This window comes from Rhynchophorus ferrugineus, unplaced genomic scaffold (genome assembly GCF_030347505.1).
Source record: "Rhynchophorus ferrugineus isolate W39M unplaced genomic scaffold, kcgeb_rfMv2 rfM1, whole genome shotgun sequence".
NCBI lineage: Eukaryota > Metazoa > Arthropoda > Insecta > Coleoptera > Curculionidae > Rhynchophorus > Rhynchophorus ferrugineus.
The window spans coordinates 93,763,924-93,784,007 of NW_027472580.1; the positions used below are offsets into that span (position 1 = coordinate 93,763,924).

At 33.7% G+C, this 20,084-nt stretch overlaps 3 protein-coding genes across 3 annotated transcripts in view; 2 read left to right on the forward strand and 1 right to left on the reverse strand.

Annotated features, from left to right (window-relative positions):
- LOC143192734 (uncharacterized) overlaps positions 1 to 5,681 on the forward strand; it is a 28,138-nt gene extending 22,457 nt beyond the window's left edge. Inside the window, exon 2 of the mRNA XM_076398255.1 lies at positions 4,986 to 5,681. Coding sequence (XP_076254370.1) covers positions 4,986 to 5,660 — 675 coding nt within the window. The 3' untranslated portion in view covers positions 5,661 to 5,681. The remainder of the gene's footprint in view (positions 1 to 4,985) is intronic.
- The window catches only part of LOC143192694 (neuropeptide SIFamide receptor), a 211,728-nt gene that overhangs the window by 19,124 nt on the left and 172,520 nt on the right, over positions 1 to 20,084 (reverse strand). The window lies entirely within an intron of this gene.
- LOC143192742 (uncharacterized) lies at positions 18,111 to 19,079 on the forward strand. The gene is made up of 2 exons (XM_076398272.1): positions 18,111 to 18,248; positions 18,304 to 19,079. The coding sequence occupies exons 1-2, from the start codon at positions 18,237 to 18,239 to the stop codon at positions 18,964 to 18,966; spliced, it is 675 nt and encodes a 224-aa protein (XP_076254387.1). The 5' UTR covers positions 18,111 to 18,236; the 3' UTR covers positions 18,967 to 19,079.

Consider the following 20,084-nt stretch of genomic DNA (forward strand, 5'->3'; position numbering starts at 1 on the left):
TTGTTTCTAAAAACATATAAAAAGATGCCCACTACTTGGATACGGAATACTAAACAGAAAAAAACTAATTTTTCGGGTTAACCTTTTGAAGTTACATAAGAAAGATTTAAAATTTGATTTGATTCACACTCTTTTTTCATTTTAATTTACCAGGTAAACTTCTCTACATTATTTCCATTTTAAATTTTATTGTGAGATTGTCTAAGATTGCTTTACAATACTGTAGTTGTATCTGTCTTACTGATTTGATTTAAAACGATTAATACTTTTTCCATAATTTGGTAACTTAAAGAAACACATACATTTTTACGTTATACCTTATTCATTCTCTCTAATTATACTTTTATGTACAGGGAATGGACACCATAATATGAACACCTGACATATACACAATAATTATTTATTAGTAAGGTATTCGGCCGCCATTTTCTTTTAAAACAGTTGCAATTTTTCGGGGAATAGATTTTAGAGTGTCTGAATAGTTTCCAAAGGAATGTTGTAGCATTCCCGCCAATTGCTTTAATGATATAGATGAAAATCTACTTCTAACTCTCTGTCTGGCGATTGTGCTGGATAGAGCAGGTGTCTGATGATATGATGTTCATCAAACCATAATTAAACTCTTAAATTTTTGGCTGTTCACTATAGATCTGAGATGTTCTGCGAATATTGTCATTACATGGCAATGTAAATTGAGCAATATATATTAGTTGCATTATTTACAAGGTAGCATTGTTGTCAACATGAAACATGATGTACTATATTACATGTTGTTATTATACCCTGTAAATGAACACACCAACAATAGTATATTAAGTAACTATATTTGATAAAAAGTTAGTCTACTAGAAAGTTTCTGTTAGTTGGTCTATCGAAAATATATTAACAAATTACAATATTATTTGTAATTTCTGCAACCTGTAAATTGAATATGTAACTATTTAAACTATATTCAATAAACAATAATAGCTCAATTCATCTTAAAGAATTTATATTCTAATACTTTCGTTAGTTTAAAACGTGGTAATGTTGCCTTATCAACTCTTAGTTTTAGTTCATTTTGGCTTTGATATGCAATAAAATTCTGATATAAATAAAATAATTATACTATTAAAAATACAAAATTATATTAGTAAACAAAAAAATACTGTTATAAAATATAATTTATTTTAACATTACAGTACAACTAATACATATATTATGAAAGGACTTAAAACTACAATTAATTATACAGTTATAACAATTTGTAGGTTAGAGTTGTGTTTTATTACATTTACATTAATTTTTTTTTCACGCCACCTACGAGCTAGAGTTTCAGGCACGTTTTTTTATGTCACCCTGTCTTGGAGATTTTCACCATTGAATAATAATCTAATATGCAAAATGTTTCTCATTCAAAAAGTGAGTGAATAAATGATATGAATAATAAAAAATAATTATATTATCATCTTGCCATGAGTGACCATTGGGTATATTGGTCCTCTTCTGAAATAACAATCTTCCTTAATTTTATTATATGCTTTTAAAATGGTATTATTTTAAAAGCAATATCTGGAAGTTCCATTTGACCTCTTCGTGGGTTATCTTTATATCATTTTAGTCCCATATTGATTAACAGACTATGAAAGGATGCTCTACATTCCTTAAAGGTTTGCATATCTCTAATCTTTCTATGGATACTTTTCAGATTAACAGTCTACTCTGAAACAATTGTGTTAAATTAAGTTTATGTTCAAAAAACTGTTCACTGTTTTTATATATTTGATATCTTTGAACTCGGATTTGTCAGCCCCTTCGTATAAGGATAGTCTCTTTTCGGTGAATTAAGGTTATATTTTTAATAGTTTGAGATATTTCAGTCCATACTAATGTTCAGTGCGGCTACAACACGCTAAAAATATGTTCAATAAAAACTGCAGCAACTTATACAGATAATTAACAGTAAAATGCTTACATCTCTAACGAATTTTATGACAAGAGAGGACCTCCATTATCTAATTCCTGTTCGAAATAACTGATTATAGAGACGCAATCTGTTCTGTCTGGCATCGGTATTTTTAATCGCAGTAATAATAAGCAGCAACTTGAAATTTATCAAAACCAGCAAAACGTTCAGATAACGCTTGTCAGTTTATAACGTGTGGTTTTATCTATGTATGTATGTGTATATATTATAATTGATCTTTGGAAGAATTTTGCAGACGTTTGACGACCGGACCACTTTGGCAGGCTTATTCGGCTAGATATTCGAACATATCAGATAGCATTCTATATCTTTTAAGATAAAGTAAAGTAAAAAGGAAAATATTATCTGGCTCTAAAACGAATTTACAATTGCTGTTTTGAATAGGCTATATATGATTTCTCATATAAACACCCCATTATATTTAAAAGCAATTATATCCAATATTGGTTTATATCTTGACTCAGCATTTATTTAAGGATATAGATAGGCCAACTTTATTATTAAATGAACATATTAAACTATATGTTTTAGTAATAACAATAATATACATAGCTATTTATCAAAACTACGAACTAAATATACTTGCAGTGCTAATTATAAACTATTTAAACTGAAATTAATTAAATTGGCAGAAAGCAAGTGATAGTATCAAAGAGAAACCGTCTGTCGAATTTGCGTTCTTGATATTGAAATTAATTGAGTTCCTGATACCATTCGTGCATATTCATGAGACTGTTTATACATTACCGGCTTCAATAGATTATGAATTAGTATTATTATTTGAAGTATTTGATCGTATAATATGGAACTATGATGTTTAGTTTAGTTAATAGTTTGATGATATTATAATAAAATTGTTTTTATTCAAGTATAGAGATGAATATTTAGATATGTAGACTGAGTTAAAATGTAATATAATTTACTGACTATCATCAGTGACTAAAAAATAGTGTAAATACTTGTGTTTTTATATCGCCATATCACTTATGTGCAAGAATTTTTTATAAGTAACTATGTGCTACATATTGTGACTAGGGATGTCGAAATATATTAGACAATAACTGATATATGTAATGAATTCATTTGTCATGCTTTACAGGTTTATTTGTCTTAAAATAACAGGTGGGGCCAAAGTCCCGCTACCATCTTGGATATGTGATGTTTAGTTCAGTTTCGCTTTAACTTTTGTGTTGTATAAACATCCAAATTTTATTATGGATGAATATACGCCAGAAGAACCAGAGGAAATTGCATCAAAAATATCCTAATCTTCTAGTGCCTCACAAAACCACAGTTTATCGTTTACATGCGAATTCTCGACAGTACGGTACGACACCAGACAGGCGTCGTTGGCTCTGGTGCGCGATAGTATTATAGAGTCTGAAGACACATCAATTCGGAGACGTGGTTCCCAGTTACATATTTCTGCACGCAATTTAAGGCAAAATTTGAAAATGTTTCCATACAAAATTGAGTTAGTCCAAAAATTTATACTAAGAGGTCCTGATCAACGAGTTGAGTACAGTAATGCAATTCTAAGGCTGTCTGGTAAAATTGAAGATGAAATCCATTTTCTTCTCAATGGCCATGTTAATAAACAGAACAGTCGATTTTGGGGAACACAGAATCCTCAATTAATTCATGAAACATCATTGTATTCACTAAAGAAAGTGTATGGTGTGGTATTCATACTGGAAACGTCATTGGTCCCAATTTTTTTTTTTGAAAATGACCAAGGTGTTACTGTTACGTACTGCTGAACGGTTCCAAGACATGATTCGAAATTTTCTTGTACCTGAAATGGAAGAGCAAGGACCAGAGGACATGTGCTGGACAGCTGGTTCAATAATACAATTATTAAATCATGTTTTCCACTAAGACTGATTTTGCGAAGTGGTGATTCAGCATGGCCAGCCAGATCTCCGGATATAACAGCACCAGAATTTTTCTAAAAAAGTTTATGTGAATAAGTCCAAAGGACTCAACATCTTAAAGACAATATTCGTTACGAAATTGAAGAAATTCAGACGCAGATGTTGCAGGATGTCATGAGAAATGTCTTACAAAAAGCCCAAAGTTACATTGCGAATCGCGGTCACCATTTAGCCGATATAATTTTTAAATTATGACGAAAAAAACATAAAGACCAAGTAAGCTTTTTATGAAAACAAATCTTAATTATCTTTTTTTTTTAAGAAATTTGTAAGCAATAAAAATGGTAGCGGGAATTTTGCCCTACGTTGTATGTCTATATAATAGTATAATATCCTAGACAACAATTAATGATAATGCTGCTAAAAAACTAAAGTTTTTACTAAAAAAGAAAAAATATTAACTTTGAATGGAATTGGGTTAACGAAAATTAAAAAAAATGAATTAAATAAACATAGTTAATAATATTAAATATATTTCAACTAATTTTAATATAGTACCTATAATATATGATTGATTTTTTTAAATTGATTTATTGAATTGAATTTATCCCATGTAACTTTTTAGTGCACAGTGCTTGAGATATTGTCGAAATTAGTTTTCTAGGCTGATAAAGCTTAATTTAGCAAACCTTCTTGGTAAGACTCCGTGTCAAGTTATCACTTCAGTGAAAGCTTGAGACAATTGAATTGTTAAAAAGGAACTCTAAAGCAAGTGAGCGTTATTCCAAATATTATTTTTGTTTTGAAGATTGGAAGAAGAGATTGAAATTCACATAGGTATAAATGTATTCCAGACATTTTATTGTGGTCTCACATTATATCGAATTTTGGTGAAAGTAATGAACGAACTTCGTTAATGAATAAATACGCTTGTCGTATATGCTTTTATGACAGTCAAGGAGAAAGAAATATTCAAAGAAGGAAGTGCGGTACTCAGAACTATAAATAAGCAACGGGCGCGTTTTGATATCATAAATCGTTCGATTATCAACCCACCAATAACAATTTAAAAACATGTACAAATTTGTAAGTTTAACCTAATTTATTTTTTGTATCGTTTTAATTAACTTTATATATTTTTGTAGTTGGTTATCGCCGCCACTTTGGCTTATGCCTCTGCTGGTCTCGTTGCCCCCTTGGCGTACAGTGCCCCTGTTGTATCTGCTGGTCTAGTACACAAGAGCGTTGAAGCTCAAACTATCGTAGATCCAGCATCAGTCAAGACCGTAGTTGAAACCGCCCCAATTGTTGCTCATGCCGCTCCAGCCGTTGCCTATGCCGCCCCGGTTGCTGTTCATGCTGCCCCCGCTTTGGCTCACGCTGCCCCAGTCGTTGCTCATGCTGCCCCCGTTGTAGCTAATGCTGCTCCAGCTGTAGTTTCCGTATCTGGTCCATCGGTACACAAGACCGTTCAAGCCACCAACATCGTCCACAGAGCTCCCTCTGTACACACTGAAGTTCATGCCGCCCCAGCTTTGGCTCATGCTGCTCCAGTCGTTGCTAATACTGCCCCAGTTGTAGCTCATGCTGCCCCAGTTGCCGCTTATGCCGCTCCAGTTGTTGCCCATGCTGCCCCCGTTGTGGCTCATGCCGCCCCAGCTGTAGTTTCCGTATCTGGTCCATCAGTACACAAGACTGTTCAAGCAACCAACATCGTTCACAGAGCTCCCTCTGTACACACTGAAGTTCACGCTGCTCCAGTTGCTGCTTACGCCGCTCCAGTTGCTGTACACTCTGCTCATCTTGTACATGCTCATTAGGGTTAAAAGTATTGAGAAATATATGGATTAGTTAAATTATCATGCAATAATTTGTTTTATTTATAACCATTTGTTAGAGAGTTTTTATAATGGTCATTGTTCATCACGTTTTCTAAATTCGTTTAAAATTCTACTGCATAGAATATCATTCTATGTCACATTCACTCTGTTGTTTATAGTTAAATACTGAGAGTTTCTGATTCCATCGAGTTCTAATTGAAGTTCAATTTGGAGTAACCAAGACATTTAAAATTGTCGATCACCGATAATATTAAATAGAAACAAAAGGGTTTTGATGGCATTTCTGTTCATAAGCTATCGAAGGGGTTGTTCAATATAGGCAGAAGAACACACATACATATGCATCATTTCCCACATATTTTATCTGTATTAAAAAAGTTTTCAGTTGGCATGTCATTAGGTTAACAATGGCAGCCTGTGCTGGTAATATTATTTTGGCAACATTTATTTAATATTAAGTTCATTATTGAATGAATAACCCGTTTAACTGATAAAACGTTATTATGGAAATTATTGTGGCTGCTGAGCTACAATGTTTGGTGGCAAAATCCGGGACAATTACCTGTCAAAGAGGCTCTGGATTGGACGAGAACATTGCTGTCGCACGTTAACATGCGCAGGGGGATCCTAAGTAGTTAATTTTTTATTGAGGACAAGTTGCAATTTCAAAAACAGTCAATTTTGCCTTGCGATTTGGACTGGACGGATATTTTGATTGAATATCGTCTTTATTGGGGAGACACTATGTCAAGCAGAGTAATTGTTATCTGTGGAACGACACCAATCTACATAAGGATCACGTTGGTCTATATGTTTTCGAAATAAAAATTAATAAGGCCGTCACTCATCAATTAGCTAGCTTTGTGTGTTACACAGCGGACATTATGATGGATAATCTGAATGAACGACTTATTGATCCAAGGTACCAGTGACGACGAGCGGATTTAAACTTTTTCTTACGGGTTCTCTAGAGTCGCAGGTCTATGTTAATAAGTCTCAATTGATTTATGCTCTTAATTAAAATATACCTCAGACTGTCGCTGAAATTTTGCCGTATTGCCGTATCGATACGGTAAAATGATTAGTTGTCTCGATGGGATATTTAGGTGGGGTGATTTCCTTCAATATTTTTAATGAAATGGGAAGAATATAATTTGTTGGTGATGGGGTTCTGATTACTGAGTAGCTATTTATATATTTTCCGACATGAAATAAGAAAAAGAAAGTCCAATGAGACAGCTTTGAGATGAGTAGAGTTACGACGTATAGGATGCTATATAAGTTTCGTTATTTATTTCAGATGCCGCAAAATTACTTACATTCTTGGTTGTGAAATAAGTGTTTATCTAAAAAATATTAAGACTATTAGTTGTGTTGTTTTATATCCAGTAAATTATATTTAATTATTAAATTCTCAGGACTAGTCATTATATAACGCTATTGACTAATAATGTAAATATTTAGAACTAAGAGGTAACCTTTTTCAATATATTTTTATCTACTGAATTCAAATATTACGATAATAATACTGAACAGATTTAATTATAGAATTAAAAGTGATTTTAGTGAGTGAGAATGAGAGAGTGTTTGAGAATTTCTTGTTTTAAAATTGTAAAAACATCTACTAACTGTTAAATTTTTAATAATTCAGCAAAAAGATTTTATATTTATCTCAGCATGTCACCAAAATGTATAAATATGATCAAAGCTTTTTCTGATATATATATGAAGTAATTTTTTTTATAGAAATGCAATTTGACGTCGCTTGAGAAAACTGGTGTCCACTGATAACATTTCGATTTTAATGTAGGTTACCAGGACCAGTTATATGCTAGGCTGTTATATATATTAGGTTAATTGAAAAATCCCCGGTCTACCGTAGTAAAACACATTTTTTTTTGGCAAAATTAGTTTTTTAAATTCAACATAATTCCGTTCAAGGGTGATAAATTGATTATAGCGACCTTCCAACTTCTCGATAACATTGTTGTAGTACGATTTGTCCTGTGCTTCAAAATAGGCATCAGTTTCGGCGATCACCTCTTCGTTCTTCCCACCGAGCATTCTTTTGAGATCTGAGAACAGGAAATAGTTGCTGGAGGCCAGATCTGGAGAATATAATGGATGGATAGATTTTTGCTATCGTTTCTACTAACTTGTGACACGGTGCATTTTCTTGGTAAAGCAGCACTTTCTCTTTCTTCAAATGCGGCCGTTTTTCGGCGATTTCGTCCTTCAAACGGTCCAATGACGCTATGTAATAGTCGCTGTTGATGGTGCTTCCTTTTTTAAAGTAGTCAATGAAAATTATTCTAAAATGCGCATCCCAAAATACATGCCATAAACATGCCAACTAGACGGCTTCCGTTTTACCACGCTTTGGAGCGGGTTCATTGTGTGCAGTCCAGACGAATGACTGTCGATTGGACTTCGGAATGATGAAGCCATGTTTTATCCATTGTCACATATCGTCGCAAAAACTCGGGTTTAATGTTTGATTATTTTCAAACACTGCTCCGAATCATCAACCCGTCGTTGTTTGTTGTCAAAAGTGAGCTCCCACTTTGCCAGAACTTTCTCATATCCAAATATTCGTGAATGTTATGATGTACACTTTCAGTTGCTATCTTTAGAGTGTCTGTTATTTCATTCAGTTTCAATGTACGGTCATTCAAAATCATTTTTTGGATTTTTTATTGTTTTCGTCGGTAAGGACCTCTTTTGAGTGTCCACTGCGTTCATCCTTCTTCGGTGCTCATTTCACCACGTCTAAACTTAGCATACCAATCCCTGATGGTTGATTTTCCTGGGGCAGTCTCCGGGAACTGGGCATCAAGCCAAGTTATTGCTTCAACTGTATTTTTTCTCTTCAAAAAGCAATATTTTATCAACATGAGAAATTCCTTTCTATCCATTTTTTTCACAATACCAAAAGTTGCTTCACTCAAAATGCTATAATTCACAAACTAATGATCCGACAGCTGTCAAATTTATACACGCATTTTTTGAGGGTTAGAGCTTTCAATTGACCTGTTATGACATTTACATGTTCAGTTATATGATATATCAGAAGGATGGCTGAATTAACGTAAAATGGCCTATAGTTAGCGGAAAGTTCACAAACTATAAAAATGATTTTTATTTTAGTTAATAAAAAATAAACCCAAAGTTTACCTTTGCTATGTGATAAATTCAACATGCCAACGTATTACTAGTTCCAAATTCATGAGATGAAAGTAAAATAATGAAGACACTGACGAAGGGTATCTTCATAATTTCTCGATATTCTGAGCCCGATTTTGAAGAAGAAGAGGATGAATCCTATTGTTTCAACCTAGCTTATAAGTATAAACTTATTTTTATACAAGTTTAATACAAAACTTATTATATAAGAGTCTTTTACAATTTTGGACAATTCTAATATAAGTGTCTAAATATTGAGCATATATAATTGATATAAATTATCTTATTCTATCTCTTATTATTACATATGTATATAAACATATGTATGCAAATTTATATATATGTATATATATATATATATATATATATATATATATATATATATATAAATTTGCATTTATTGTATACTAGACGAACTCGAGTTTTTTTGGGCATTGTTACAATAAATCTTATAATAAATCTGTAAAAATATACACGTTTGAATAACATGTATCGACATCTACTTAATCTGTATGTACTAGCAAAATAAAAATAACAGTTCAATGCGTTTTTGGTGAATGTAATGTTTGAACTTCACCACTATGTAAAAAACATGCATTTGGTATATTGTTATAAGATAGTCAAGGAGACAGAAAGTTTGAAAGTTTCAAAGTAGGAAGTGCAGGTTTTAGAACTATATATACGCAGTGGTTGTGCTTTAATATCATAAATCGTTTGGTTACAAACCTATTGATAACAATTTAAAAACATGTACAAATTTGTAAGTATTTTCTAATATATTTTTCATCAATTTAGATAATTGTTTGATTTATCGCAGTTGGTAATCGCCGCCACTTTGGCTTATGCCTCCGCTGGTCTTGCTCCATTGGCCTACAGCGCCCCTGTTGTGTCCGCTGGTCTATTGCACAAGAGCGTTGAAGCTCAAACTATCGTAGATCCACCATCCGTCAAGACAGTAATTGAAGCCGCTCCAGTTGTCGCTCATGCAGCCCCAGCTATTGCCTATGCTGCCCCAGTTGCTGCTCACGCCGCCCCAGCTTTGGCTCATGCTGCTCCAGTAGCTGCCCATGCTGCTCCTCTGGTTGCTCATGCTGCTCCAGCTGTAGTTTCCGTATCCGGCCCATCAGTACACAAGACCGTCCAAGCCACTAACATCGTCCACAGAGCTCCTTCTGTACATACCGAAGTTTATGCTGCCCCAGTTGTCGCTCACGCCGCTCCAGTTTTGGCCAAATCTGTATACGCCGCTCCTCTTGTACATGCCCATTAGAGATAAACATATTTAGAAATATAGGAATTAGTTGAGATCAGAAGCAACAACTTGTTTTATTGATTATCATTGAAATTTCAGTATATGAACCATTATTACACATTAAATAGATATGCTTATAGTAGCATCCAAAAAGTAGTTTCAAATTATTTGCCAGATCACTTATATGATATATACCAATATTCAAGGAATAGCAGATTGACTTTCATTAATTTTTAATAAACAAACAAGAAGAGTCAATAAAACCCTTTTTTCATAATAACGTCTAAATTATAAAAAATATAAATTTGTTTAAGAGGGATTGATAACTTTGAGTAGTTCTAGGTTCATTTTGGATCTAGAAAATGATAGCAGAATGGTGATAAATAAATGATTTTACTTTTAATTAGTGTTGTGATTTATTAAGAAAAGATTAAATTGATCACTGATGCACAGAAAACTGATAAACTAAATTCTAATGTATGACAAAAAATCACTTAAAAAATTCGGAACCTATCCAAACTCCAAAAATGACTGGAATTTTAAGGTTTTAATAGGAGTATTGAGTTTCAACAAAATTAATCCACATAGGTGATATGTACGTTTCCTCGAAAACTAATTTATATTTGACTGAAGTCCGACACACTTGTTTGTATAGAGACATCTTAGAAATAGGGTATTCTTCAATAATTCGATAACATAGCAGCAATTAATTCAACAGGAAATAGAATCCCTCAAGAAAATCTTACGAATGGTTTTCGAAATATTAATGTCACAATTATCAGAGGGTCATAACCAATTTGTCTTTATGATAACTTAAATCTAGATACATAACTAGGAGGACCCATCGGCCCTATCTCAGTCTTTGGTGAAATAATGTTTGTACATGTCACTGCTGTATTTTCTTAATATATGAACCTCACTACACAACACTACACAAGATCGAAGGGTTTGATTCTTTTGAGTCTGTGTCCTGTTCTGGTGGTATCAAAAAGTTGCAATATTTCAATATTCTCATGAGAATGGAGTCTTCCCTCATGCCCCCTACAATTCTCTTGATTTCTTGACTGACTGTGGGTATCTGAAGGTCTCGATGTAGGTAATCACTCCTATAGTATTTGGATGCACCCACAATAACTCTCAGGACTTTGTTCTGAAAAATTTGTATTTTATTTATATTACTCTTTGCAGAACATCCCCATAATTGAACTCCGTATGTCCATATAGGTTTCCATATTTGCTTATATAATAGCAATTTATTATGTACTGACAATTGTGATTTTCTTTGAATTAGCCAGTATATTTTTCTATATTTCAATTCCAGTTCTTTTCTTTTTTTCTTTATATGTTCCTTCCAGCCAAGTTTTGCATCGAGATTCATTCCGAGATATTTAGCGTTGTTACTATATGAAATGATAGTATTATTTAATGTTATTGGTACTTGTATGGTCTGTCTATAGGTGAACTGCACATGTACAGATTTACTTTCATTAATTCTTATTTTCCAAGCTTGTGTCCAATTATTTATATTGTGACTTGCCTGTTATAATTTTCGTGAGGCTTCTTTACTATTGTCTCCGACAGCTATAATCGCAGTATCATCAGCAAATGTAGCTATCGTGATATTTTCCATTTATGGTATATCACAAGTGTAAAGTAGATGAAGTATTGGTCCCAGTACACTTCTTTGTGGTACACCTGAATCTTCATAATATGATTTAAAAAATATAATCATATTTAATAATATTAATTTCCATTGTAAATATTAGATTCCTTTAGATTTGTTCTTTTTCTCAATTTTTAAAATACGTTTTTTTCTGTCTATCTCTATAGATAATACTGGGATGTTTTTCCGAATTATATACATCTGAAAGCATTATTCATTCGAACTATAATTAACTTAAAAATCACAATTAATACAATTATTTATTTTAATATAATGAAACCTTTAAGTAGATTTCCAATATATACCAATATTTAGATATATTAAACTAATTTTAACTAATAAGGTATAAATAAAATACATCTAATTATATTTAATTAACAACATCATAGTACTCAACCAAGTATTGTAATATTATGCAAAAACAAAAAAAATTGTTTCAATGTTCAATGACTTGTGCTGAAGGTTATGAATGAAGTTTGCGATTTTATTAAAAAAAAACACACGCTTATCGTATAGGGTTTCAGACATTCAAGGAGAAAGAAACTTTCGAAGAAGGAAGCATAGTGTTCAGAACTATAAATAGGAAACGATCGTGTTTTGATATCATAAATCGTTTATCAACCCACTAATAACAACCTAAAACATGTACAAATTCGTAAGTTGATCCTAATTTATTTTTTTGGTCTTTTGGATAACGTTATATTTTTGTTGTAGTTGGTCATCGCCGCCACTTTGGCTTATGCCTCTGCTGGTCTCGTTGCCCCCTTGGCTTACAGTGCCCCTGTTGTATCTGCTGGTCTAGTACACAAGAGCGTTGAAGCTCAAACTATCGTAGATCCAGCATCAGTCAAGACCGTAGTTGAAGCCGTTCCAGCTGTAGCTTATGCTGCCCCAGTTTTGACCCACGCTGCCCCAGTAGTAGCTCATGCTGCTCCTGCCGTAGCTTCTGTATCTGGTCCATCAGTACACAAAACTGTCCAAGCTACCAACATTATCCACAGAGCTCCTTCTGTACATACTGAAGTTCATGCTGCCCCAGTTGTAGCTCATGCTGCCCCAGTTGTAGCTCATTCTGCTCCCATTGTAGCTCATGCCGCTCCAGCTTTGGCTCATGCTGCTCCCGTCGTTGCCCATGCTGCCCCAGCTGTTGTCTCTGTATCTGGCCCATCAGTACACAAGACCGTCCAAGCCACCAACATCGTCCACAGAGCCCCTTCTGTACACACTGAAGTGCACGTTGCTCCAGTTTTAGCTCACGTTGCCCCAGTTGCTGCTTATGCTGCTCCAGTTGTAGTCAAGTCTGTACAATCTGCTCATCTTGTACATGCTCATTAGGGTTAGAAATATAAAACTTAGCTAAATTAAAAGATCAGTGACCTGTTTTTTTCTATAACCTTGATATTAACGTACATATCCTACAATTTAACATCAAGAAACCATCCTTTTCTAAAACGTTATAATATTGCGAATAATTATAATAGTACTCATCTATAGCGAGTAATAATGTTTAAGTAATAGTTGCCGTTGAAGAAAAATTTCACCATATCTAATGTCTAGATCGTTCTGTGATCACCATTCGAGTAATCTTATTAGTTAGTACAAATGTATTATAGTCACCTGTAAAAGAATATTTTGTTGTAAAGGCATTTTATTGGTTCCTAAATATATTTTACCACGAGGATGCGCTCCGTGACTAAACTCTAACATGACATTTTATTGATTGATTTAATTGTAATTAAACTAAATTAAAACAATGGTTCAATAAAATTGAAATTGCATTAAAAAAAGAACGAAATAAAATGAACAGTTCGCTTCACAGGCGATAAATTTTAGAGTATAAGTTGAAATAGAATTTCATATTAGTCCGGTGAGAGATGGTCTCTACTTTGGTTATTCTCCAATAGTTATTTTTCCAGTTTTTGATATAGGGTTTTGAAATATTAAACTAGGAGTCTAAATGACCGATACTAGTAAAGCAATATTTCAAAAATCTCGTCATCTATTTTTGTCAGTAATAATGAATAATGCTGTTTATTAGTATAAAACAACCAATACCATTCATCAAAATTTAATTAAATATGCAGTAAGGTTACATTTCAAACAACTGCCGTGTGTTTCATTACCCGTACCTATATTTATTTTCTGTATCAGAGCTTAAAATAACAGAATATATTGTTACAATTATGGAAAAACCAAGATCAACATTTGTATGGTTGTTTGACATATGAATAATAACTGCTACAGATTTATTTTTTCCTGCTACTACCTACGGATTATTGTTAATTTATGCATTAGTTAAGGTACTAATGATGTAATACGTTGAGGTGTTATATCATTGACTGATAAGCGCTGATTCAAGGTTGACATTCACAAAAATCCTTATAAAACTTATTTTATTATTGGATTTTCTCTATGGTTTTAATTTTTTTTCTCTCTAACATGTATTTAATTTTTTTTTATTAATAGGTGCTGGGACGGGACTGTTTTTTTATATACACATTTTAAGGTCCCTTTTTTACCACCGAGGGTTTATCTGAACTGGACCTACTGTTTAACGTGGGCTCTGAACCATGGTCCTCGGTATTAAGGCTACCGACTAGCGAGTGACCAACTCAGAAATTATCCCAGAAGACATCCGGTTTTACCCAGCCTGGTTACTGGTGTGACTGGAATCAATTTACTTGTCTTGTTTCGGATTTTACGCCCTTACTTAGGACAAACACAAATATTAAACAATCACATACACAAATTGACGACCATGCCCCAGCAGCATTTGAGCCCGCGACTATCGCAACAGCAGGTGGACCGTCCTGTCGTCTATACCATTGCGTCAACAAAGCCGGTATTTTAGGGTTTTGTTACTGAAACAGCAAGTAGTGAGTTTGTGACAACGTTCCTTGTTTACAATTCGTAAGGCATTTAGAAACTTTTTACATAGATAATTTAATAGGTATAGCAGCTAATAATTATTTGAGGGAGCAATGAAATGAAATACTGTAATACGTTTATATGAATCTCTATAAATTAATTCAAACCGGTAATGTATGAACAATACATTTAGTTAGATTTTCAGTTAAAATAATTGAATTACATGAAATTAAATGATATTTAAGTAAAAATTTTTGAAGAGGAATGAATAATGTAAGAAATAAAAAGTTCGATTTAATTTGAACAGACCTTGTACAGATACAAATGTAACATATGCAAAATATCTAGACTGTTCGTCATTTTAATGTAATCCATGCATGACAACGCCTTTGAAAACGTAAACATTGAAGACGGCAAGGTGGATATAAACTTAGAGCGAGACATACGACAATGTAGAAGAATCGATACGGTACACTTGAATTATTTGTGGCGTGTAGTTGATATCGTTCTTTTCCCATACGGCTTAGCGGAATTGTAACAACTCGTACATGAATTTCATGAAGCTGATGAAGTTTCATAACAAAAACACAACATAAAATGTATATCTGTGTGTTATATTCATGAGTTAATAAAAATACTTTTTACTCTATATACCTTCTGTTGGGCAAAAGTATCAAGTAAGATTATTTTAATTATTTAACTACTGATCGATAACAGTTTTCTCATCATCATAATGCACTTTCTTATATAGCATCGCTCCTTTGGAACTTTTCCATAAAAAATTCAATTCATATCCTATGGCAAATGGTCTATTTATATAGTAAATTATAACCGTTTCGAAAGCCGAGACAAGTATCTTAGAGAAATTCAAAGGGACATAATACATTTTGAAAAACGAATAACTTATCTGCCCTTAATTTCAATATAATTTACTAATTTTTGATAACGATAGCTGCGACAAAACTTTAACACACCGAAGATATCAACTCTTTATAAAAATAAATGTTTAGCTTTTAGATTCTACGATTATGTAATCTATTTAGGTAAACATTACAAAGTGATGGTTATTTTCTAATTACAGTTTCTGTTGCGAAGTAAATTTATTATTAATAGTTGGGACAGTCATGTAAAATTTAAGTTACGTTAATAGTAGAATTCTTTCGTTTCTATTGTTAGAGGGTTTAATTAGTTAGACCTTTTAACTGAAGTTCTTAATATTTATGACATAGGAAAATAATTATGGCCTGATACGAAACATAACGTTCGCATTGTATTGAAAGTCTGGTGAAATTAGACAACCAAAAAATGGACCAAGTAAAGACAACAAACGATGATTCCCATCGGCTCGTTGTCGAGTGTTTCGGATAACGAGGGTTCAAGTACCGAGGCTACACGAAAGGTCAGATGTCGGGGTACAGAAAAAAATTTGGTGGACCAGCCTTGTCCACCACCATCAAGAACCCGAGGGAGGACCTTCAGCGATAAAACACTGTGCATCAACAATGAGAATCAAGCAATCTCCAAAGGCTATGGTGTCGCCACAGTGCTTAACCCTCCCATCTGCAGAAAAAGTAAATTGTCTCCGATGATTAAAGTTTTGCTTTACAAGCTGCTTATCAGTCATGTTATATGGATCTAACACTTGGTATCGGTTTATCAGGCCGGAACTAGTGGAAAAGCTTCAGGTAATGCAAAATAAACTTCTCAGGTAAACTCCGAACGCGCCATGGTTTGTCAGAAACACCCAAATTCACCAGGAAACTGACACACCAGAAATAAGACGTTTTTTCCTTATACAAGAAAGTCCACGCAACCTCAGCTCTCTCCAACAATGCTCACATCAGATCCATGGAGTTCCCAATCAGGTAATCCCGAAGACTATCCCCTCAAAAAGCGCCTTCACGGGCAATCCTTTCTTATAAATTGAGTTAACATAATCAAGGAAACCTTTTAAGCTGGTAAATAAGACCCAAAAAAAATGAGATGACAGAATCAGAACTGACAATGAAGACTGAATTTACATTGACAATGAAGAATTTACATCGACAATGAAGAACTTGCAGTGGCAACGAGATGTATGGTATTGAACTAACTGAAGGATGTATTGATTTAACTAAAGAAAATATTGAAATAAGAATTGTTAAAGCGCAACTAGCAGAATTCCTGTCTATCTTTATGCAAAAATACAGAATGCCATAGAACCATAGGTAGGGTGTTCGAATACGCGACAAAACTATAGCACAGTTAGGTAAAAACTTATTTTTTAGTAATATAAAATAACTTTAATTTAATTTCAGTATTGACTATATTCTCGTCAATTTTTTACAATTTTAATCAGTTTCAGTCAGTTATTTATATACAATTTATAATCATACACTTACTCATAGTGGTAGCTGTCTGAATGAATGAAGCTGCTCATGTAATTTCTTGTAAGATCGAGCTTCTAATTCGACAAGTATATATAAAATAATCCATGATGATTTAGCTGAGGTAACTATTTGTTCTTATTGAAGCCAATATAGCTTGAAGATATTTTATTTTAAAAGGACAATCCTATTGGTGATTTTTTTTAAATGAGACCATCCAGTAATAGAAACTCGAACAAAAGAAAATTTATCGTTAAATTAAAATCATGGTCATGGCCGCCGTACTTAGTTTTGGCACTAGAAAGAAAATGGTAAAGATTATGTTAATTAATTATGTTAATAATTATGTTAAAAATTACTTTAAAACATTTACATGTGTTAACATAATTTATGAGCTTTTTAGTTAATCTTTGTTAACGACTTTATCTTCTAAATTGTTGATAATACATACCATGTTGCACATTACATTACTGTCTTCCTTAGACATCAACAATAATTCTATTAAGGTATGTGTTGATGTAACAAATTTTGCTGTTTATAAAACATTTCAAAACACAAGATCACACACCAATCACAATCAAAAATAGCATGAACAGGTAGATTATTTTATACATATTTATTTGTAGTAATACAGTTAAGAGGTGTACCAATATCGAAAAATGTATTTCATTTAAGGTAAAAATGTAGAATATTGAATATATTAATTATCACTTATATCTACTAAACTAAAATTAATCAGTACTGTAATGGTTGTCTCTGAAATTATCAGATGTAAATATATGTTAGTAGGCTATTTTTAAAGTACAGCACTGTAATATGACTATATAAAAACCTGTGTGAACCATCAAAGAGTTCATTTTTAATTATTAAATTATTTTTAATATAACATATAATATATATTCATCTAATCTGTGTATAAAATGATAAGACTTTTTAATAAATTATTTTAATATGATAAAAAAAAGAAAGTTTTTTTAAGGACTGTCTTTAACATATGAGTTGAGTCAAGCGGAAGAAATGTCGCCTGAAACATTGGTAAAACTGCGCGATATAATTTATTCGATTAACCGATTGTCTAAGGATATATTTCAAGAAATGGTACAGCCCCGATCAAGGTGAACCCAAATCGAACTAGGAAGTGCTCCGCATTATAAAAGGTAACCGCCGAATTTTGGTAGCATAAATCATTCGGTTGTTCGCCCATTAACAACAAATCAACAGACATGTACAAATTCGTAAGTTTTTCTTAATTTCTTATTTTGTTTTGTTTATAAATGGTGTTTTTTACAGTTGGTAATCGCCGCTACTTTGGCTTATGCCTCTGCTGGTCTCGCTCCATTGGCCTACAGCGCCCCTGTTGTATCTCCCGGTCTTGTACACAAGAGCATCGAAGCTCAGACCATCGTCGATCCACCATCCGTCAAAACCGTCGTTGAAACCGCTCCAGTCGTAGCTCACGCCGCCCCTGTTGTTGCCCACGCTGCCCCAGCTGTTGCTTATGCTGCCGCCCCTGTTGTAGCTCATGCCGCCCCTGTTGTTGCCCATGCTGCCCCAGTCGTAGCTCATGCCGCTCCAGCTGTAGTCTCTGTATCAGGCCCATCAGTTCACAAGACCGTACAAGCCACCAACATCGTCCACAGAGCTTCCTCCGTCCACACTGAAGTCCATGCTGCTCCAGTTGTAGCTCATGCTGCTCCCGGTGTTGCTTATGCTGCCCCTGTTGTTGCCTATGCTGCCCCAGTTGTTGCCCATGCTGCCCCAGTCGTAGCTCATGCTGCCCCTGTAGTAGCTCATGCTGCCCCAGCTGTAGTCTCTGTATCTGGACCTTCTGTACACAAGACCGTCCAAGCCACCAACATCGTCCACAGCGCTCCATCCGTACACACCGAAGTGCACGCTGCCCCCGTTGTAGTCAAAACCGTAAACGCTGCCCCTCTTGTACATGTCCATTAGGGTTAGAACGATTTAGAAATATAAATAATTAGTTGACTTAAATAGCAACAACCTGTTTTCTTTTGTTCTCTACTCGCTCTAGTTACCTTCAATTAGGAAAAGCAAATTTATAATCCGACGAATACACTTAAAACCTACGTTGAATGGTGCTGAAGAAAGTTCACCTTAAGCGCTTTCAATAGTTGGCTAATCATTATGGAGTCAAGACTTATGAAAACTAAGTGTTTTAGTTCAGTTTACTGATTAACTAATGTACTTATCAAAATGTGTTAACAAATTACCCGATCTATTTGACTTCTTTGTAATGAAAATCTAACCACATCACATCAGTATTGAAGATAATTATGATTATTCTTTAGCTCAATCATCACAACAGCACTAACGCTCAAATTGGTATATTTGAATTTATTTAGAAAAGATGTAGAACAAAGCATGGAAAATTTTCGACAAAACAGAGCATCAGCTAATAAAACTGTGCTAAATCAATTGTTAAATTCGAATTGTTAAAAAACAACTATTTTCTGAATTACTAAGAAAATTTAGAGTAATGTATGAGTAATGAACTGATTATTTCCTGTGGAACATATAAATTATGAAATAGATTTCTACAATATGATAAGTGTAGAAGTACTTAAGCAGCTACCAAGAAAGGATATGCAACTATAACTTTATTTAAACAAATATAATTGCTACCAATGATATCCAAATTGTTGCCGAAATTGCTCCTAAATTTCCTTGAACTATTTATTGCAAAAAAAGCAATTTATCTTCTTGCCTCACCTATCTGAACTTTGAAATAAATATTCGACAGTTGGATTTCGACCCGCTATTGATGGTCCTTCCTTTTTCAAGCTAGTCAATAAAAATTATTCCATGCGCATTCCAAAATACAGACATGACGTCTTGCCTGCAGACTTTTGCGTTTTCCCACAGATGACTGTCGATTGAACTTCGGAGTGAAAGGATGGAGCCATGTTTCATCCATTGTCACATATCGACGCAAAAACTCGGGTTTATTCCTCTTGATCATTTTCAAACACTGCTCCGAATCATCAACTCGTCGTTGTTTTTGGTCAAAAGTGAGCTCGCGCGGCATCCACTTTGCACAGAGCTGTCTC